Source organism: Mus musculus, chromosome 16, assembly GCF_000001635.26.
Source record: "Mus musculus strain C57BL/6J chromosome 16, GRCm38.p6 C57BL/6J".
Classification (NCBI taxonomy): Eukaryota; Metazoa; Chordata; class Mammalia; order Rodentia; family Muridae; genus Mus; species Mus musculus.
Genome location: NC_000082.6, coordinates 22,147,888 through 22,170,998, shown reverse-complemented (window position 1 = coordinate 22,170,998; position 23,111 = coordinate 22,147,888). Strand labels below are relative to the sequence as shown.

Sequence of the window (23,111 nt, the reverse complement as noted above, 5' to 3'; positions counted from 1 at the left end):
TTTATCTGTCTGTCTGTCTGTCTGTCTGTCTGTCTAACTGTTTGTGGGTGTTTGAGTGGCATGCATGTCTGTGCAGCATGTGCACGCAGTGCCTTTGAATCCAGAAGAAGGCATCAGGTCACCTAGAACTGGAGTTACAGACAATTGTGAGCTTCCATCTGGCTGCTGGGAAAAGCAGCCAGTGCTCTTAACCACAAAACCATCTCTCTAAGCCCTTACATGTTCTTCTTTTTGTCTAGGATATTGTATTAGTTAGGGTTTTATTGCTGTGAAGAAATTGAGTCCATTATAGTCATGATAGAAAGTATGGCAGTGTGCAGGTAGACATGGTGTTGGACATATGTTGGAGACATAGACTTGGAGAAGGAGCTCAGAGTTCTACATCTGGAACAGCAGGCAGCAGGAAGAGAAGATGCCACACTGGGCCTAGCTTGAGCACAAGAACTCAAAGTCCATCCTTTTGTGACATACTTCCACCAACAAAGCCATACTTATTCCAGTAAGGGCATACCTCCTAATAGTGCCACTTCCTATAAGCCTATGGGGTCCATTTTCTTTCAAATCAACACAGATGTTTTAAATTTATCTTTATTTATATGACTACACTGTAGCTGTCTTCAGAAACACCAGAAGAGTGCCTTGGATCCCATTACAGATGGTTGTGAGCCACCATGTGGTTGCTGGGAATTAAACTCAGGACCTCTGGAAGAGCAGTCAGTGCTCTTAACCACTGAGCCATCTCTCCTGCCCCCTAACACAGATTTATAATTCTTTTCATGCCTTTTTCTAGCCTAATAAACCCTTACTGTGCTGGCTACTTTTATGTCAACTTGACGTTATCTGGAAGGAGGTTCCCTCCTTTGAGAAACTGAGAAAATATCTTCATAAGATCAGGCTGTAGAGCATTTTCTTAATTAGTGATTGTTGGAGGAGGGACCACCTCCACTGTGGGTGTGCCATACCTGGACTTGTGGTCCTTGGTTCTATAAGAAAGCAGGCTGAGCAAGCCAAGGGGAGCAAGCCAGTGAGCAGCACTCCTTCATGGCCTCTACATTGGCTCCTGCTTTTATATTCCTGCCCTGACTTCCTTTGACTATGAACTGTGATATGGAAGATAAGCTGAATAAACCCTTTCCTCCCCAACTTGCTTTTGGTCATAGTTTCATCACAGCAATAGTAACTCTAAGACACCTACTTATCCTTCAAACCGCATTTCCAGTATCAATTCTTCCATGATGACCCCTGGTAAGCCTAGGCTGAATGGCACCTGGTTGCCAATAAACTGTCACATCTGAAATGCCATGGTACCTCTGTGTGCACATCTGCCTCTAACCACAAATCTGTCAGGTCTGGAAAATGCTTACATCTTGTGCATGCTTATTGCTTTGCACTATGACATCACATGTCATATATATATATGCCTTCATTCAATCTGAGGTTTCAGGTGACCACTGTTTATTCAACAACATTATCTGGACGAGGTCATACTTGCTGGAAGATTGAAGGGGAAAAAAAACCCAAGAGTCTCGTTCATCTCGAGACTTACTAAATAAAGGGGAGACCTTTTCTCATATAACTTAAACAGTTTTAATATTTATGTGTGCCTATGTGTGTATGTGTATGCACACACCATGCTGTGGCGCGCAGGTGGAGGTCAAAGGACAACTTGGTTCTTCCCTTCCCCCATGTCAGGTCCTCAGTCTTGACAGTAAGCACCTTCACCTGCTGAGCCATCTCCCTAGCCCCTTGTATAATTAAAAACAAAAAACAAAAAATCCAAGATATAATTCACATCAGCAGTAGAGCATCTATCTGCCTGGGATCAATCCCAGTACAAAAACCAAACACGAAAAACCCACAGAAGATAGGTACTTTAGTGAGTTCTTCTTAAGCATATTTACAGCAGCAAGCAACTATGACTACTAGCCAGGATATTTTCTTATCTGTGTGAAGTGCTGAATGTATCCTGGTGCCAAGATGGGAGGAGAAAGGGGGTTACAGAGGAAGAAATGCATTCCAGGGCAGGGAACAGCACGTTCGAGAGTAGGTTATTCCGAGAAAGCAACATCCAAGGGCAGGTTATTCCAGGGAAATGGAACAGTATGTGCAAAGGGGCAGAGTTCTGAGAAGGCGCGGGCTTTGGAAAGTGCAGGGGAGGTGGAGTTTATTGTGAGGAAAGGACTGAGTTATTTCAAAAATGAGGAATCTGAACGGAGCAAGGTTAAGACACTTTTCCCTGTATCGACTCAACAGAAGACGTCTAAGGGACACTACTGTACACACAGATGCTGCTGTGGCCATCTCAAAGTTACACCATGCTGGCTTTGGCCCCATCTTCCAGGATGGTTTCCTTTTCTCTTCCAGCTTCTCGCATTATCTAAAAACACTGACCATATTAACCTCGTTTGGGATAACCATTTCCCCCATGGTTATGTAGCTTCAAAAAGTTAATGCTAACATGATTCCATCAAAAAGTACCTCTGGCCAGAGGCAGATCTATTTCTGTAATGACGACTTGGCCCTTTGTGAACTGTCTGGCTCATCTATGTTTACCACATGTGTCTTAAGCCTGTGTGTGACCATGAACTGCTTGCTGCATCCCAGGGCTTCAGTATTCCCACCTGCAAAGTGGGAATAGGAAATACTGTCCCAGCCACCGTTTTGTTACTCTGCCACAGAGAATCAACAGGAAGCTGTAGATTTCTCTACTGCTTCTGAAACTCTTGGGAGAAAAGGCTAACAAAGTGTCTTAGGGTTTTCAGACACCTGTGAACAGACACCATGACCAAAGCAACTCTTATAAAAGCAAACATTTAATTGAGGCTCACTTATAGATTCAGAGGTTTAGTCCATTACCGTCATGGCAAGAAGCATGAGAAGCATGCAGGCAGACATGGTGCTGGAGGAGGAGCTGAGAATTCTGCATCTTGATCAATAGGCAACCAGGAGAAACAGGCAGTTTCAGGCAGCTAGGAGGAAGCTCTCTTCTGCAATGGGTGGATCCTGAGCATGGGAAGAGACCTCCAAAGCCCATCCCCACAATGATACACTTCCTCCAACTAGGCCACATTTCCTAACAGTACCATTTCCTATTGTTGCGGTAAATCTCCAACCCCAATGAGCCCATGCAAGGAAAACACAACTCAGTTATATATTTATAAACTGTAGGCTTGTATTGGGCAGATATGTCTCTACCCACTTTCTTCCCCAGCTATAAAATCCCCGCTACGTGCAGTTTTTCCAGGCCATGTGCCTCTGCTCCATCTTCCTTCCAACTTTTCTCCCTCTGTCCTCCTCCACTCGTTATCTCCTTCTCCCCTCCTCTTCCTATCTTGCCCAGAAAACCCACCTCCTCATTTTTGCCCACTGATAGGCTATTTCTAATCTTTCTTAGCCAATCAGATAATTAAGGGAAATTCCTCTATCCCCTACGGGCCAAGAATATTCAAACCACCATACATAGGTTTTAGAAAGAAATGTAAATACTTGAAGACTGTCCCCAAACTTCTGATCCTAAACTCTCATCTTGCTTTACTAGGTTTACAAGATCACTCGGGAACTCTGACAACCATTTCAGCTCTCTAGGGAGGGCTAATGTAGGGAAGATTGAGAGAAACAGCCAGGAGTGCGTTTTGTTAGGTAGGAGCGAGGACCTCTATAGATTTCTGGCTTTCCCTTGGAGGTTGCTCCTGCCATCTCCAAAGGGTTCCCTGGCCCCCTTCCTATCACAATTGCCTCTAGGAACTGTGGCTACTGCATGTTGATCTTGATATCAACACAATGGGATTTGGAGTCATCAGGGAAACAAATACCTGACCATGACTCTGAGGGACTGGGTTTAGGTGGGAAGAGCCATCCTAAACGTGTGTGGCAGCATCCCTCATGGGCTGGGCTGCTAAGCTGCAGAAAGAGACAGCGAGTTGAGCATCAGCCTTTATTCTTCTGCTTCCTGACTGTAGACCCAATGCAGGCAGCTTCTTCACACCCCAGCTCCATGCCTTCCCTACGAGGGTGGGTGGTATTCTCAAAACATGAGAAATGACTAGTATAGAAAACTGATACTCAGTAGTGGGGCCATGGGTGTGATAATCCTGCCTGTATGGTCTGCAAGAACTTGGAACTGGCTTATAGGAGGACTGTAAGTTTGGAACTTTGGGTTAGGAAAGTCCTAGAATGCTGTAGGCAGAATTTAATAGGCCAGGCTGGTGGGAATTTGGAAAACTAGAATGTCAAATGTGGGCAGTGGAAACCTAGCTCGTGAGGTTCTTGAGGAGAACAAGAACCCTATGGAGAACTGGGTCAGGGACCGTTTATGTTCTACTGTAAACACTGGGGCTGCCTCTTGACTGAGTCCTGAGATCCTGAATGAAGTTGAATTTAAAAGTAATGGGATGAATGTGCTTGGTAGAGGGAATTTTAAGACAGGCCAACACTCAAACTGTAGTACAGCTGCAGTCCATTGCTCAGTCAGGCCTACAGTTAGAGAAAGCAAAGAGAGGAAAGATAGAAGTTTGATAGACTTGAAAGCGGCTGTGGCTGTTAAGTACCATCAGGAAACTTGGGTCTCTGTGCTGGGCCTACAGGAGAGATGCTCTGAGGGGAAGATCCCATCTATTAAGATTTCCAAAATACAAATTTATCTGAAAGGAGCTAATGCTACTGAAGGGGTTCTTTACTCAACCTCCCCCCCCCCAAATAAAACAAACAACAAACAACAACTACTTAGGAAAAATGTGTTTCTCCAGGATCAGAACACCACAGCCAACAGAACCATGGTCCAAGAGGAAACTGTGGGGGCAGGCTCCATCTTGAGCTGGCAGCAGAACCTGGCATCAGCATCCACATGAGAGTAGTTGTAAGCACGACAGATAGATGGGGAAGGTGTCATAGAACAGAACATCATGGGCTGGAGAGATGGCTCAGTGGTTAAGAGCAGTGACTGCTCTTCCAGCAGTCCTGAGTTCAATCCCCTGCAATCACATGGTGGCTCACAACCATCTGTAATGGGATCTGATGCCTTCTTCTGGCATGTCTGAAGACAGCTACAATGTACTCATATAACTAATAAATAAAACTTAAAAAAAAATAAACAACAGAACATCATAGTTGCACGGAGTCACGGAGGCTAGACTATGTGTGGCAGGGTTGATGTCCTTGTGAAGAATCTCTGTGAGGCCATTTTGTGAGCTCTAACAAGATGAAGCCTGACCTGCAATGGAGACTCCATGTTGGAGATGATAAAAACAGGGGACTCCAGGAGGGAAAGCTGCATGTGTTAAGAGAAGCCAGCCCCAAACAGAGGCTATGCTTGCTGCAGGTCGGCAGAGCTGGTGGAGCAGGGCCACCCAAGCCCTCTGGAGCCCAGCGGGTTCCTCAGAAGCCCCAGATGGCGGAGCTGTAGGATCTTGTTTGCCCTGCTGCCCTTTGCTTCTGTTTTAGTCAGGATTTTTCCTCCCTCTGGAATGGGAGTCTTTATAATGGCATTGTTACCAGAAATGGGCAACTTGCTTATTAACATTATAGTGGTTCTCAATGAAGTGATAACCCTCAGTCTTTAGAGAGACTTGGGACTTTTCAAACAGTGTTAGGAATATTTAAGATTATAGGGGCTTTTAGAATTGGACTAAATGTATTTTTATTACGAGAAGAAAGCAAAACTTTAGGGAGCTGGGGTGGAATGTTATGATGCTTAATCTTGTCAATTCGATGAGATTTCGAATCACCACAGAGGACACAGGACTAGGTTTAGTGTGGAGGACCTATTATAGATAGAGGTGGCACAGGTTCTCGGGTAGGAGTTCTAGACTACATAAAAAGAAGAAAGGGACCTGAACACCAGCGCTGGGCTTTGCATCCTAGCTGTGAATGCCATGTGACCAAGAAAGACTCCTCAAACTGTGAGCCAAAGTAAACCCTTCTTTGCTCCAACTTCTTTTGGCCGATACTTTGTTGCAGTACCAAAAACAAAAACAAAAACAAGTCAGAAAAACCACAAGAGGTGTGGAGAAAAGTGTCCTTTGTGATCACTAAGGCCGTGCTATCTTCTTGAAATACCATTTACAATGTCAACAAGATAGAACACACTAAAGACAGCAAAAAGCAGCTACCTCCCAGAAAGATGTCTGCAAGTAATCTCAGAGGCAGTGTAAAAGAGGGCTCCCCTCACCCCCGGAAACCTATGCTAAGAAAGAATCGGTCTACTGCATGTGCTGCTCTTCAGGGTAGCCATGGTTTGGCCACAAACACTTGACATGTTTGAAAATGTAATGCAACAACCAAAAAGGCTCCCTAACCTTTCAGCCAGGGAGAACACCAACCCGTGGTAATTCCTTGTCTTCTGTAGCCTGTAACTATGACTTACTGTGAATGGGCAAACATAGCCTTACAAAGATGACGGCCTAATTAGCAGCCTCCGTGTAAATAATCTGAAGGCGGCTTCCAGTCTGCCGTGAGTTGTGCAGCACTCACAAGTTGTTTTCACTGGCGAGCTTCTTCCACATTTTACTCAGGAAGCATCTATCCCTGGTTTATCTGTCAGTCTGGGCAACACTATCAAAGCCCTATTCCCAGTTCTAGAAGCAGTAAAGTCCAGAGAGGAAAATGTGTGGATAGTTGATGAAAGCTAGAATTGAGATGTCAGTAAATATCTAGATGAGAAAGAATCATCCATCACTTCCTTATCAAGACAAGTAATTAAGGACCGCTCCCCCTGTCCTGTCCACCCAGCTTTTAAGTTTCCCTGGGTAAAGAAATGGAAGCAGAGTGCAGTGTGTCACACATTACTCAGCTAGCCTTTTATGTCACCCTCACAAGGGGTGGTTGTTTTATTTTCTCTAGGGATAAAAGTTAGGCTCAGGGATGTTGGCACACTTTGGGGCATACTGCTGGATCTGAGTATAGAGGAGACAGACCCTATGGCCCATGGTGACTTCTCCACCCAGACATACCTCCCAACACGTAAGCCTTCTAAAAAACCAAGGAACACTTCCCGGATCACACAGAAGTCCAAAGCCATCTCACCTCAAAATCCCTCCGTTCTTTTCTGGAGCCCTTTATTTCTACGATTCCCACGGAGCCATGTGACTTAGATTGCCGCTTGGCAATCTGTCTGGCTCCTTCCCGGGAGAGGGACTAGGACCCTGCCTCTTCCGTCCTCCGCGTGGAAGGACAACTTTCTTCTCCAGTTCCTTCCCTCTCCAGTTCCTTCCAGAGTTCAGGGAACGCCTACCAAGCCTGGGACTGAAACCCGCCCCTCAGCCTGTGCATCGTCACCTCGGCCATCACCTGGCCTCGGGTCTGGCTCTCCTTTCTTGGTTGGGGAAACCGAGGCTCGGCGCCACGGTAACTTTACTAGAATACACGGTCTGGGGGAGGGGACCCGTGTGTTCCTCCGTCCTTTGACCACATGCGCCCCCTTCTTCCAAGAGCTTGGCTCGCAGCGAGTCTCTAGATCGGTGCGTGGCTCGGGACGCGCGAGGAAAGTTGTCAGCCCTAGCGTGCAGAGCTCTCCTCAAGGTGCACCTCACTCTGGCCCCGCGCCCACGTCGCGTCCACCTTGCACACACCCCGCCCACGTCCGCGCCCCTCACCTCCCGCGCGCCGCCTGGCTCCGCCGCTCCCGGCCCCGTTGGGGCCGCCGCCGCTTCCGCCCGCCGGGCGCGCAGCCTGGGAGCGCCGAGCCCTCGGAGCGCGCGGCGCGGGACGGGCAGGGCGCGCACTCTCGGCGGTGCACACGCCGCTCCAACTCTCAGGCGCGCGGGGTGCGTCCGCCCGCCGCCGCCGCCCCGGCACCGGGAGGCAGAGCAAGCGCTTTGTCCGCACGCCCGCTCGGGACTCTGCCCGGAGGAGGCAGCCGCGCCGAGTCCCCGCCTCCGCCTCTGCCCCCGGGCGGGCCGGGCCGGCCGCGGTGGGGGGAGCCAGGCTGAGGGCGAGGGTGGGGGCGGGGGCGGGCGCAGGAGGAGAGAGGAGGGCAGCGGAGGCGGCGGGAGCGCCGGGTGCCGGGCCGGGGGAGCCGCGGGCTCTCGGGAAGACGCGGATGATGAACAAGCTGTACATTGGGAACCTGAGCCCCGCCGTCACCGCCGACGACCTCCGGCAGCTCTTCGGGGACAGGAAGCTGCCCCTGGCGGGACAGGTCCTACTCAAGTCCGGCTACGCCTTCGTGGACTACCCCGACCAGAACTGGGCCATCCGCGCCATCGAGACCCTCTCGGGTGAGCACTCGGCGCAGCCCACGCCGCGCCTCGCCGGCTCGGGACGGCGGCAGCGGGGAGGCCGAGCCCCATGGGCCGCGCCCGCCGCGACTCCCGAGCCCTCACGCTCACTTTCACGCACCAGCCCCGCGACTCTCGCGGCGGGCTGGCTCCGGGATGGCCGGCTGCCCTGCCCCCACCGCGGGGGCTAACACAGACCCTTGGGCCTCAGAGTCGAGGCGACCCTGTGCCCCTCCGAGGGTCCCCAGGCTCGCTGGCTCCCTAGGAGCGCCCCTGGAGTGCCCAGCTGCTCTCCAGAGCTTCCCCCGCCCCCACCTTTGCAGAGTCCCCCGTTTTTCTTTTTCTAGACCCTTCTAGTACCCCCTTTGCCAGGGACCCCCCCAAATCCAGCATCTCTCCTCCTAGCCAGACCTTCCTTCTTCCCATGCCTCGTGCCAAAGACCTCTCGCCCTCTGTCGTCTCCCAAGCCGCACTCTCCTTTTGAGACCCCCTCTTGTCTTCTGGCCCCCCACTTTCGGCATCTCCTCGACTTCACCTACTGAACCCTTCGAGGTCTTGGGGTTTTTCCCCACCTGGCCCTTGTCGGACCGCACATCTCCCTCGGTCCTTTCCCGAAGCTCAGTTCCCTCTCTCTGGTCTCGGAAGCGCTCCTATTTTTCCCTGAATTTTTTGTCCGATTTTATTGAGAAGAACTCGGGGCTGGGGGCTTTCCGCCTCCCGTCTCCCCGCCTCCTGCTCGGCCAGGAGCACCTTTTTACGAGGTACCCTGTCTCAACTCGGTGGGGGCCCGGGCTGAGAACCGGGAAAGAGGCGACCGGGGGGCCCGCGAGCGCGCTGGAGCCCGGACGGGAGTCGGAGCGCGACACTCGCCCGCGCGCGCGCTCCCAGCTCGCATCCCGCACACGCACGCGGCGGGCCACGCTCCCGGGGGCCTGGGACCCCCGGCCCCGCAAGGGAACCCCCTTCTTTGGGAAACCTGTGCGGCGGGGCAAGCTGGCGAGACCTTTGGGTCACCCCAAAGCAGGCGTCCGCAGAGCCAGGGACTCCTGTGCGTGTCCCCGGGACCGCTGTCAGGGAGGGCAGGGGGCGAGCGCCTGGGAGCCTCCGGGTCCCGGGATGGCGGGATGGGGTGCTGGGGGCCGGAGAGACCGAGGCGCGCCAGCCTTGCAGCTTGAGTTTCAAATGAGCTCATCTTTTCAAATTGGCGCCGCTCTTTATTAAATGTGTTTTTCCGGTAATGCCACCCACAGCTATACCTGGGGTCGGAACCGGGCTTGCGCCCGTCCCTCCTCGCTCGTTACCCGGGGCGTCCACTTTTCATCACAGTTGGCGCTAAGTTCGCCCAGCTGCGGCCGGGTGGAGACCCCTTGAAGGCTCCAGAAGGAGGAGCCCGAGCGCGGAGTAGTGTGCGAGCCCCTCCTTGACCCCCGCGGGTTTGACTCTGGGAGGTTCTGAGTGCTTTAAATTTCTGTTTTAAAGGTAAAGTGGAATTGCATGGGAAAATCATGGAAGTTGACTACTCAGTCTCTAAAAAGCTAAGGTAAATATATTTTGCCTAGTTCTTTTTTTCTTTACCCCTTCTGTGGTTGGGCTTCCATACGCATAACTAAAGAAATACGCTCAGCTTAAAAAAAAGTGCCTATATCGTTTTTAAAGGGGTTTTTGTTGGTTTTGTTATTGGACATTCATAGCTTTAAAAGTTATTATTGTTATTATTATTTACTTTTGTTCTATAAGGTGTTTTCTGTGCTTGCAAACTGGTGCCTAATTAGGGGTCGAGATGGAGAACACTAGGTGGATTCAGTTGGCTGTGACCGATTAAGTTTATCATAAATTGCCTTTCACTCCCCACGGCCATCTCTAACCCCAACACAATAGCAAACTTCCTGTGAGATGTTAAGAGTAAATATTTACTGTTGTCAGCTGAATTGCTTAACTAAACCATGCGATTAATTTTTTTTGCATAGTTTAGTGATGAATTATAAAATAATTCAGTAAATACGGAGGGTTTTTTGGACAGTATTAGAAGTAGCATGTTTGTATTGGATTGAGGGAGAAGCCAGACTTTAGTAACTGAAGCGCTGGGCTTGGATCCTGAGCACTTTGTTGTCACTGTTGCTTTAGAGAAACGTTGGGGGATAAACAATGTCTCGGGGAAGTCGATAGTTAGCTATTGTTAATGAAGGAGTAACGCGCTCTGTGGGGGTTGGGTTTCCCCAGTGATTCTCTACGGAAGAATGAAGGAGAACATCTTTGTCTAAAGCTCCTTGTGTACTTTAAATTGGGAGTCTTTCTTCTTTCTATCCCCACCCACCACGTGTCCTAACTTAGTTTTCTATCCCATTAACCAACGTTTCTTTGCCGTTCTTCATTAAGCATCTGAATTGGGGAGGCAAAGTCTGATTTTTTTTCCACCTCCTTAGTCTGAAGTAGATGCTCAAGTTCTATCAGGATTAAGAACATTTTAAAACAAATTAATTTTATAAATACTTGGATGTGTTGGAGGGTCTTAAAAAACATTGTGTGCCCAGTTCTACGCACATCATAATGTAACAGAATCTGTTTGGAAAATGGTTGTGCCCCATTAGAAAGCTGTTTTAATACTTTTGTTTTTGAAAAGTTAGGAATTCTGATTTTCAGTCTGGGCTGTTATACTGAACAGATTCTCAGGCTGAAAATGTGTAGCTGGTTCTCTGTAAAGTGTCTTATGCTTATATTTTCCTTCAGTGGCATTATTTTTTTAAGTTGGGATGTGTAAGGGGATGTTTTCTGGGATGCTAAATGCATTCTGTAAGTTTAAACCATTCGTCTCTTAACAGTTGAAGATTTGATGAATAATGTTAGGACCACTGAGAATCCTTAAGGCAGTATGCATCTATAAATATTTCATTTTTGTTGGCTGTCTTGCTCTTGTGAATCTGTTTGGAGATTAAAATTAACAAAAGTCACTAATTTTTTAATTGAGGTTATTTGATATCCCATTATTCCACAATGCAGTGTATATCATTTAATTTTGAAAATAAGTGAAGTACTAGTTTATTTAAAGTCATCGTGATCACCTAAAATTTAACAAAAAGACCACTTTGTTTTTTTGTTTTTAAATGTAGGAGTTGTTTGCTTTTTGGCTGAAATGTCACGTAATTCTGCTTATGATTTCAAAAGTAGTCATGTCACAAGTTTTAGCATAAATTAAATAGTCTAGGGCGTCTATAGGAATAAACGATTTCTTTGAACATGTTGACATTATCAAATAACTTGGAGGAATCTGAGAGCAGGCTGTGTGATTGACTACACCTGAAGACAGTTAACATTCCAAATGCATGGGTAGCCTGCTGGAGAGAGTGCTCTCTCTCTCTCTTTCTCAGTTTAAAAATCAAAAGTTACCTCTTGCTGTGCTAAAGGGGAGAAGGCTAAACTGGTTGGAATTGATTAGCTGAGGTCCTTCTGGGATGAGACATCATTAATTCTTCATAATTCTGGGCACAACTATGCCTTATGGCTTAAAAAACAACAGCAAAAACCAAACAAACAAAAAACAGGGTACTGTGACATTTAAGACCAAAGCTTTCATGTTATGCAGTGATTATTTTTGTGTTCTTTTATTGTTTTTTGATGCAAATTGACAAGTTGGAAGTAAATTTGTGAACTATGAGGGTAAGTGCTGTATGTGTTTTTTTGAGTTTTGTAGAGAAAACAAGTTATTCTCTCTTGTTTGCCTCCTTGAAAAAAATGATTCAACAATTGAGTGATAATTTTTTTTAATATTGTGCTTGTTTCTTTGATTTCTTAGGGAAATCACATCTATATCCCAAATACTTTTTTTTTTAAGCTAATGATAGTTTGTAAGATGCTTTAGTCTTTGTGGAATTATTGGTATGCTATTTGCTTACCACTGGGTCTTCAGTTTAATCACATAGCATCATTTTATACTGGTGGCTACAAAATAGACAGACTAGACACTAGTCACCCTGGAGAGGATTCTTTTTCTTTGTGCTACATATGTTTCATCCTTTGTAAGTGCAAAGTATTGTCTGTCTGGCAAGGCATGCCATTGTTTGTCCCACGTACATTCTCCTTGATTTCAGTCTGCTGAATATAATTTTTTTTTCTGTATTCATATAGTAAGTACCTGTAGGTCAAAGATTTTTAAGAGGAAAAAAAAAGATAACTTTAAAAGTGCTGTTAAAAGTTATGGAAACTTTCTTGATAGAAATTTTACTATGGGTACTGCTGAAAGTTTATCTAAGAAGCCATGTCTGCACACGGGTACACATACTGCATAAGTTGTGTTGACCTAAGACATGCTAACTTAATGTGCTTTTGTCCCTAAAGTTGAATGATTCTGGGAAAAAAAGAACTTAAAAAAGCAGGCAGTATCTGCCCACTTCTAGGAAGTAGCTGAATGATGGTAGATAGGGTTCTACTGGGACAGTTAGATCCTGCGAGGTGGAGCAGGGAAAGCTGTGAATCTGTCTTTCATGAGTTAAAAATCAGTAACTGTCTTCTCTCCAATGCAAATGAATTTGGGCTCCTATAGGAATGCTAAAGAAAACAGTATCCCAATTGTATTTTGCTTGTATGTACTACATTGTGTATGGCTGAATTAAATACCAACCCCCCCCAAACCCACCCAACTTCCAGCCCTCCCTATAACAAAGGCTTTTTCTGCATTAATTTTAATTTTCTAGAAACAAGAAAGACCTTATTAGTTTTAAATCTTATTTAGTAGCCTTCTATTTCAAGACTTTGTTGAATTAGAAAATAATTCATTATATATGTGGATAGATTAATACAATGTCACATGAATATTAAACTGCAAAGTCACAGATTTAGCTTTAAAATGGCAGTAGCACATTTTAAAAAAGATAACTTTTTTTCCCTTTATTTTCTAAAGAACACACATTTTCCTGATCTCTAGAAATTTAAATCTTATTTAGTAGCCTTCTATTTCAAGACTTTGTTGAATTAGAAAATAATTCATTATATATGTGGATAGATTAATACAATGTCACATGAATATTAAACTGTAAAGTCACAGATTTAGCTTTAAAATGGCAGTAGCACATTTTAAAAAAGATAACTTTTTTTCCCCTTATTTTCTAAAGAACACACATTTTCCTGATCTCTAGAAATTTAAATCTTATTTAGTAGCCTTCTATTTCAAGACTTTGTTGAATTAGAAAATAATTCATTATATATGTGGATAGATTAATACAATGTCACATGAATATTAAACTGTAAAGTCACAGATTTAGCTTTAAAATGGCAGTAGCACATTTTAAAAAAGATAACTTTTTTTTCCCTTATTTTCTAAAGAACACACATTTTCCTGATCTCTAGAAATAAGTGTTTGGGTTAGAATAGAAATGCTAAAGAAAAAAATTACTTGGTATTTAGACAACAATGTAGTCTTGAAATGTTTGTAAGAGGCTAGCACTTAACTTTTTATATATTGTTAAACATTAGAAACAAATGAGGTCTACAAATAAAATAAAAGAGAATTGATACATAGTCCATTTGCTACATTGTGCTTTCTAATAATAACATTTATTTGCAACAATAGATAATAAAATGGCCACTAAGAAGTCCCTTAAGAGTTATGTGTCTTGTTGTGTTAAGCTGAGGTTGTCATTTCATAGATGAGGGGAAATTAATAATATTTGGAGAAAGCTTTTTATATATCATGGTCTGAAGTATATTTTCTTTAAGAAATGATTTTACCTTTTAAAATACATTTAAAAGATTAGAAGATTCAAAACTAATTACATGTGAAAATTATTTCATCTTTTTAAATGTGTGTGTGGTTTGTGTGTAGATTGCTTTAAGTTTCTTAGTGCATTCAAGAAGAATGTTAATGATGTTGTATTGTGTATAAAAGAACAGAGACCAGGGCAAATTTGTCACAAGACAGAAAAGCAGTAAAAAAACAAACAAAAAAAAAAACCAAACCAAACCAAAACAAAAACAAAACTTTTAGAACTATTTATAAATGTTTGATATTTTCTAAATATTTGCTATCTACAACTGAATCACTATTCTATGTCTCAGTTGGTCACTTGTTACCAAACTAAATTGTCATCCCTCTGATTGAGCAGTGTGTGTGCGTTCTGGGGGGGCAGTAGTTTTACACAGATCAAGTAGCAAGACAAAGAGGAGATCTTTAATTGAGCAACTGTTACTCTGAGTTTCAGTTCAGACAAAATCACTAGATGATTGAAACTCACAAAGGAAGGCACACATAATGCCATCTTCCCCGAGTGATGCCCAGCTTTTACAGGTGCCAGCGAGGACACAGACACCTGCAGAAGACTCTTCAGTGCCAAAACTACCTTCTTAGAGTTCTCTCAAATTCAATTCCATGAAGGCTTTGCTCTCCCCAACACCCCTACACACACACACACACACACACACACACACACTTTCATTTTATTTTTAAGACACAGCCTCTCTCTGTGGAGCCCCAGCTGTTACCGAACCCATGAACCTCTTTGCTTCAGCCTCCTGAGTGCTGGGATCATAGGCACACACTCCTGAGTGCTGGGATCATAGGCACACACTTCTGTGCCCAGCTTTTAAAGTGTGTTACTGCATGTGAATGTTCGCTTAGAAATGCTGTACTTGGGAGGATGCTTTGTTATTTTTGTACAACTAATTATGGATCAGTTTTTATTAGAAGAGGCGTAGAATTGGAAGCTGCTTAGAAAATTATAAATATAATTTAAGATATAAATTTAAAGAATGCATTTAAACATCGTGAGTGTATTTTCAGTTGGTTTCTTTTTTTTTTTTTTGAGACTGTTGAGCCTTGGCTAAACTAACTTTTAAAAAAATGTGTTGCTTTGAAACTTCTAGTCAAAAGCGTAGTATCTCAAAAACTACGTCTGACTTCTTAATTTGAGGGACAGAAGAGTTGTGCTTAAGAAGGCATGCCTAAATAATTGATTGGTCTGTTTTGTTTTGTTTTGTTTTTGCAGTCACTGGGAAGTACAAATTAGTCTGGGGGAATATTCAACAATATAATAAACACATAAAAGCAAGCAAATAGCATATATCTACCAGTAAAGACAACTCTCCCCTTCTTCTTATTTATTGCATTAAACCATTTGAAGCTTTTTGCTCTATAATTTGACTTGGTGCTTACAAACTTATAATTTTCGTTTGATGGCGTGGGTTCTATTTTAGGCAGCAAATGGCGGAGTGTCCTGAATTATTTTTAAGGTTTTACTTGTCCTGTTTTGATTATGGATTTTAGTCTGGTTGCTTCACAAAATACGGGAAAGAAATTATTTTTTTTTTATTACAGAAAACCTTAGGTTCTGTCGCTTTCACTGTCAAAGAAGAGAAAAAAATTATAATAATGTGTCTTCAATCTAGTTCAGAGTTGGGTGGCATGTTGATGCTGGATAAGGAGAGCAGAAACAGGTGCTTCTGTGGAAAGGGCCATCATGTCCACAAGCCAACCCTAAGTCCATGGTTAGACATCGCCTCCCGAATAGTGATAGCCAGCCCCCTTCCTCCACCCCTACCCCGACCCCCAAGCAATAATTTTGTATTGTTGCTTATTCTTGCACCTTCTAATTGTTTAGGTCTCTTATGTTTTTATTTCCTAAAATGCAAACACTTAGTTACAGTTTTCCTGGTCTGTTAAAGTGGGCGTTTTAAGTTCAGTGCTTTACCTAGCAAATAGAAACACTTGTGTGAACTTTTGCAACCAAAGGGATGTTTGCAATTTATCTCATTGCTGTGTATTTACTTAATACATATGGAAGTGTGAATTGACTTAACAATTCTTAAAGATTTTTTTGTGATCTGGTACTGTTATGAACACGGTACTAGAGAGCATTGTGGTAAGGTGTAGCTCTTGTGACTGCATCTTAAGTTCATACAGTAATAAAGCTATTATGGCCTCTACGACAGAAATTTTACTTTTTTAAAGTGAGATTTGGAAAGGGGGGGGGGATGAGTTCTTTTCTCATCTGAGGAAGCTTAGTCTTAGAGAAATGGAGTCATTTGTCTAAGGCAGATAAATAGATTCACTAGCAGGGAAGAACCCAGGCCAGAGGTCCATCACAATTCACACTTAATCAGGGAGGGCCCAGATCCCATCAGGAATGATAGAACTTGTTTGTCAAGTGCCCAAACTTGCAACTGCTTCATTCTTACCCTGGTCCAAATGATCTGATCTTCTGCGCTACACTATTTTTATAAGAAACATAATTAGAGATAGGCACAATTTTTTATTATTTTATTTTTTGGTTTTTCAAGGCAGGGTTCCTGTGTGTGACAGCACTGAGTGTCCTGGAACTCACTTTGTACACCAGGCTGGCCTCAAACTCACTGAGATCCACCCACCTCTGCCTCTGAGTGCTGGGATTAAAGGCATAGAGACAAGCAAGTCATTTTAAAAGCAGCATTGATCCTTGCTTTATTTCTGCTTGCCGTAGACAAGAGAGTGGGGCATTTATCCAGGGAGGTGTTTGGTGGTTTTGTTTGGCTGCTACTTATACTGTTTTGTTTTTTAGTGGTTACATTCTTTGTATTAAGAAATAGACAGTGCTAAAAAGGACATTCCTCACTGGGGACAGTGGCACACACACCTTTGATCCCAGGCTAGCCTGGTCTACATAGCAAATTTAAGGGGAGCCAGGGCTACATAGAGAGACCCTGTCTGTCTCAGTAGGCCATAAAACCAAAATAGGACAGCGGGCTCAACATTTGAGCCACAAATTAGGCACTGACTTTGGTTCTGGTCAACGTTGTATCACCTTTCTGCAAAGTTGAAGAATTCACCTGGTGGGCTTCTCCAAGCTCAGCCTGTTGCAGGAGGCAGTGCTGTGTTTTGACTTGTTTCCTTGGTGGGAGCTGCCAGTCTTTCTTCCTCTGCTTCATTTTCTGTGTGAAGAAGGACTTTGACCCCTGCTTTGAGTATAAATGAAGGTATGCCATGAATGGAGTCAAGTTCTTAATGACATACTCAGGAACTGAGCTGGTGTGCAGTGCCCTTCATCTCTGAACTGTAATGTTCTCCTGAACTCACCATTTGGTTTCCTTTTGTTGACTCTCATGGTAGTGGTGGTGGGACAGAGGGTGGAATTATCGAGAAAAAAAAAAGTAGGTGAAGGGTTAATTTCTAACTTCTTATGCGGGTCTTCAAGTTGTACAGCTCAGGGCTTGATGTGGCATTTTCTGTGTAGTTGTGACTCAGAGGATGGGACAGGAAGAGAGTAACTAATAATTACAGAGTGGTAGCTGCATCTTGTGCATTTGTGGCTGTTTCTTTAGTAACATGAAACTCATTTTCTTCTATAGAGGGAGGTGGTACTTTTTTTAAAATTAACTTTTTATTGATTCTTTGAGAGTTTCACAATACGTACCCCACTCTGACTCATCTCCCCCCCTTGCAAACCTCCCCCCATAAAAAATAAACAAAAAATAAGCAAAACAAAGCATAGAAAACATGTCATCATGGACGCCATAGTATGTCACAGTGTGTCCCCACAGTATAGCCCTCTGTTCACAGCAGATGCTGTTGCAATGAGTCACTAGTCTGGTTTGAGGTCTCTGGCTTCTGTGATGCTATCAGTATTGGATCCTCACCTGGTCTCTTCCGGGTTATCCCTTTGTTGCGTGCGCTGTGTCACGTATATCCTTCAGCAGGACCGTCAGGACAGCCCTCTCACAGGCCCCGCCCTCTCACAGCCCCAACAGTGGAGGTGGTACTGTTTTTTTGTTTTTTGGGTTTTTGTTGTTGTTGTTGTTGTTTTTGGTTTTTCGAGACAGGGTTTCTCTGTATAGCCCTGGTTGTCCTGGAACTCACTTTGTAGACCAGGCTGGCCTCGAACTCGGAAATCCGCCTGCCTCTGCCTCCCGAGTGCTGGGATTAAAGGCGTGTGCCACCACGCCTGGTGGTGGTACATTTTTAACCGTAAGATAATATTATGAAATGTGTTAAATTGTAAAGGATAATTTCTTTCCTCAGTCAAGCTCCTGAAGGTAGCTTAAGGTATCAGAAGAGACTCTCTCTGTGTGTGTGTGTGTGTGTGTGTGTGTGTGTGTGTGTGTGTGTGTGTGTGTTTGTGTGTGTGTCTGTGTGTTTTCAAGGCAGGGTTTCTTAGTGCAGCCCTGGTTATCCTAGACTCAGTTCATAGATCAGGCTGGTCTAGAACTCAAGAAGCCTGCCTGGCATTAAAGGTGTGCATCACCACACCTGGCTTAGAGGATGCATTTTTAATACATATCTTCTTTTACCCTTTTCTTATTGAGAAAGCAAAAAAACGGAGTGGCCTTCCTGTGTGCAGGTAGCTTCCTATCAGCCACTATTGAATGAGATGCTGGCCGTGCTGCACTGCTGTGTGGGTCTTTGTCTCCCCTTGGAACCTTTTCCTTTAGCTCCTTGTCTCTGATGTTAACAACCCTACTTTGAAAAATGGATGTTTTTCTTCATATTGTATATGCTCAGAGTTCCGAAGTGCAGTTCTCTGTGTATTTCTTTGTCAGCTGTCGATGATGAAAGATTAACAGAGAAAGAGCGTTTAGTCCTCTCATCGATTAAGAAAGAAAGGAGGGAGGGAGGAGATGCCACAGAAGCAGCCCCTGGGTGGCTGAAGCCTGGGGTGCCGCTGAGTCCTCTGGGATTTCCAGAGCACAGCCAGGGCTGGGCAGCTCTGTAACCTTTCTTTCCTTGACGATGGAAACCTCCTGGTGTGACTGGTCTGCTCATGCATTTTGTTCTTTAAGCCCCTGCACTGACCGTGTCCTCTCCCCCTGCTTTCCCTTTGCAGTGGTGCTAAGGAAGCCGGCTCGCAGGCCTGGTGTGTATGCTAGCCTCAGTGCCCCCCCCCCCCCCCCCCCCCCCCCGCCAGCTAAGGTTTGGGGCAGCCCAGGAGGCACGTGTGTGCTTGCTCAGTGTGTTGGAATGCATGATCTCTGTGGCACACACTTCCCTGACCTGTGCAGCTGACACACCAGCTTCTATGGGTGTGGGGCCACGCACTGCAGAGTTTCTGTAAATGGTTGAAAGATTGGGGGAAAGAGTTTCTTCTCCCTGGTGAAGGTTTTTCCTCATTAAGTGCAGTTGTCTGCATTCTTTGCAAAAGGAAGACATCTCTCTCATTTCCTTCTTAATTATTGAAGGATAGAAAAGAATCTGGACCTAGAACTCATCTGACTTCTGCATCCAGCTAATGCCTTGAAGCCTGGACTCTGACGATGTGCTTGATGGGACACCTGAGAAGGAGGGAATCGAGTATCTTTAGAAGTACACACCCTATTCTCCCTTTTAGGGAATTAAAAAAAAAAAGGCTAATGGCTTAAGATTTTTACATTTTAGCTGCTTTTATTCTTAAAATTTTATACATTTTGTCTGTTCCTCATGAAATACCCAAGATGACAGAAATAGGACTGAGAGTTTGTAAAAGGGCATTTTGTTTTTGGTGTTAAAGAGGCCTGGGAACATCTGGTTGCATCTTAGACTTTTGACCTGGAAAAGTTAGTTCTTTTGTCCATTGATTTTCATATAAATGGTTTGACATGTTTTATTACTATTTCAGTAATGCTACCAAAATTGATTTGTAGCTTTAGTAGGGTTTTTGGTGGTGGTGTTTGTTGTTTGTTTTTATTTTTGTAGACAGGGTTTCTCTGTGTAGCCCTGAGTGTTCTGAACTCACTCTGTAGACCAGGCTGGCCTCGAACTCAGAGATCCGCCTGCCTCTGCCTCCCCAGTGCTGGGATTAAAGGCTGCTACTGCTGCAGGTGTGTGGGTTAGCTTACTTGTGATGATAAGGTCACAGTGTTATTTCTGCCTACCTGACAGATTTCAAGGCTAAGCTCTGAGTTTGACTTTCCATGGCAGTGGTTTGTAGCACTGCCCCACGCACAGAGCCTGTGACTGAGGATCGCTGAGTTTGTTTATGGGGCCAAGGAGTAGCTGTGTGTTCTGGACAACTCCATGCTTGCGGCTGTGCTCAGGGCTGCTGTAGACTCTGTAGTTGCCTCTCAAATTTGGTTTAGAAAGAGGTGTGGTATTAAGAAAAAAGCCTACCGGTGTGTGAGGTCTGGATGATCTTAAGCCAGGTTTTGATTGGTTTACAGAGCACCCAGCCCTTCTCCTGGTCCCCTGGGCACCTTCCCTCTTGTGTAGTGGCCCTCTGGCCTCTGTCACTTTCACTTTAGAAACTGCTTTGCCAGTTGCATGGCAGGCTTCCAAATCTATGGATTTTCCTGTAGTCGACAATAGTTTCCTTTAGGAACTTCTAGGCAAGCAGCCCTTTACAGATCCACTGGAGTCACCTATGTGTGGTGACATGGGACCCTTACCTAAAAGGGACAAGCTTTCACTTTAGGCTTTCATGCTCTCTTACCAGTTGAAGCTGCACAGGAGTAACATAATCTTGAAAACATTAAACGGGTTAGATTGACAGCCAGTCAGATGGGGTGGGAGTTGTCATACTCTTTCCATATCACATGGAGTTTATTCAGAAAAAGGGTATTACCCTTAAAAACGGCTAAAAATAATAAGGTAGCTGCTTAGCAAGTGGAAGGGGATTGTGGGGGTGTGTGGAGGACAGTTGGGTGAATGTAAACAAAGTCCATTACATCCACGTATGTAAGAACAGGAAAGCGTCCTAATGAAATCCATGTGTTATGTGTAACTAATATCTGTTAATAAAAGCATTCTCTTAAGAAAGGCCAGCAAGAAGGCTCAGCAGGCAAAAGCACGTGTCAATCAAGCCTGATAGTCTGAACTCAGCCTCGAGAATCAACTCCTGCACGCTGTCCTCCGGCCTCCTTGTGCCTGCTGTGGCACACCCGTGCTCAGACTCACACAAACACAAAGAATTAAATAAAAACAAGTTTAAAACCTAATTAAAGATTGCAAACAGAGTACAAAGGAAGTCATGGTTACATTTATCATGTAAATTTTATTTTATCCTTGGGGAGTCGAGTGCACCCCAGCATGTGGGTGAGACTGGAAGGGCTTCCTTCTGCCTTGTGGGTTGGAGTGTTAAACTCAGGCTACCAGGCGTGCACCTTCACTCCTGAGCCATGTTATTGGCCCATGATTATATTATTGATGACTAAAATGTTTTGAATAAACTATAAAGTAGCCTTTAAATCATAGTGGTGGCAAGATATCAGTGGTCATACCGTGTAAAATAATCCCCCCTTTCTTACACCGTTCTTTTTTCTAATCACTTATTTTATAGGTCCCAGTAATAACTAATTACCTGAGAGTAATTATAGGTCAAATACGAATTTTTGAAACATTTGTCGGTTCTCCTTATTTTTAACTCTTTGAGGATTTTGCACATACTCTTCCAAACTCCTCAGATCCACCTCCCTTTCTCCCTGTCCTCCTTTCAGTTTTTAAAAACGTACAGCTAAATAAAATCTTCAAACCCAGTTTGCACTCCCCCCCCCTTCATCAGCGTGAGACTCCTCCTCCAGCAGCCATTGGCTGGCAGCAGCTCCCTAGTGGGTGAGCTAGGTGGGATGGGAGCTTGCACCCCTCTCCTCCACTCCATGCTGGAATGTTCATTGGTTTGATCTTAGCAGGCAAGCTCAGCTGTGAGCTCATGATCTACCCTGTGCTACCCTGCTTATAAACCCTCTCTGAATCTTCTGGGGTATGTAAATTCTAGTTTCTCCTATTGGCTTTGTCTATTGGCAAAACCTGGAAGGAGAAAAAAAATAATTAAAACCACCAATTCTTTAGTTACTTTTACCTGAAGCTAGGGACTGTTAGGGAGCCTGCAGGGCTTAGGAACCCCATGGGTGATGCCCAGCATGGTGCTCTGCTTCTTCCTGCTGCCTCTTGCCTTCCAGGATCAGTGACCTCATACATATATACATCCACCTTTTGCAATAAGATGAGAGCTCACAGGTTCCATTCTCAGGTATCTCTAGACAACTGCAGCAGCAGCAGCAGCAGGTGGTGGCGGCAGGGGGGTTTCTAGACTGTGCAGAAGAGAGCTCCAGCCGCCTGTGGCCACTGGGAAGTGTAGGGCCAGTGTTTGCAAATACAATTTCCAAGAGAAAGATTAAACAGTTTTTAATGCAGAATCCTTATTTATAGTTATATTTTATATGTATTTTGCCTGTATATATGTATGTGTACCACGGGCATGCCTGATGCTCATGGAGGTTCAAATAGGGCATTGGATCCCCTGAAAGTTGGAGTTACAGTTGGTTGTGAGCCACTCTGTGGGTGCTGGGACCTGAACCTGCAATCCTCTGGCAGAGCAGCTGGTGCTCTTATCTGTTGAGCATCTCTTTAGCTTCTAAACCCCGAATCTTTAAATTTTGCTAACAGTTCAAAAAATGTTTGTAAACATTGAGGATCCAGAAAGACACAGGTAGAGGTTAAAGAAGACTCAGGGGTTAATAACATTTGCTACTCTCTACCATGTGAGTGTCTGTATCCATAAAGTGAATGCATACACAGGAGCTGAAGACACTGTGGAGAGAGAGAGTGTGTGTGAGTGTGTGTCTGTGTGTGTGACTGTGAGTGAGTGAGTGATGGAGTGTGTGAGTGTATGTGAGTATGCAAGCATGTGTGAGTGAGAGTAAGAGTGACTGTGTGTGTGTGTGAGTGAATACATGAGTGTGTGTGTCTCTGTGAGTGAGTGTGACTGACTGTGTATGTGTGAGTTATGTGTGTGAGTGGCTGTGTATGTCTGACTGTGAGAGTGAGTGAGTGAAGGAAGGGGTTCTGAGACAAGACAGTCTCTGTGTGGCCCCAGCTGTCCTGAAACTCACACAAAGGTCTGCCTGCCTCTGCTTCCCTGAGTGCTGGTGTGCAGCACCACACCCTACCCACTGCCCACTATCATTCTTCGTCCACGAGTGATAAATAAGAGGAAAATCCTTCTCTCAAAGGGCTGGATGTGTTGTGTCCTC

General features: G+C 44.7%; 1 protein-coding gene across 1 annotated transcript in view; it reads left to right on the top strand.

Annotated features, from left to right (window-relative positions):
- Window positions 1–7,699: 7,699 nt before the first annotated feature.
- Window positions 7,700–23,111, top strand: part of Igf2bp2 (insulin-like growth factor 2 mRNA binding protein 2) — a 104,291-nt gene continuing 88,879 nt past the window's right edge. The window contains exons 1-2 of the mRNA NM_183029.2: window positions 7,700–8,213; window positions 9,693–9,753. Of these exons, the coding sequence (NP_898850.2) occupies window positions 8,036–8,213; window positions 9,693–9,753 (239 nt within the window). The 5' untranslated portion in view covers window positions 7,700–8,035. The remainder of the gene's footprint in view (window positions 8,214–9,692; window positions 9,754–23,111) is intronic.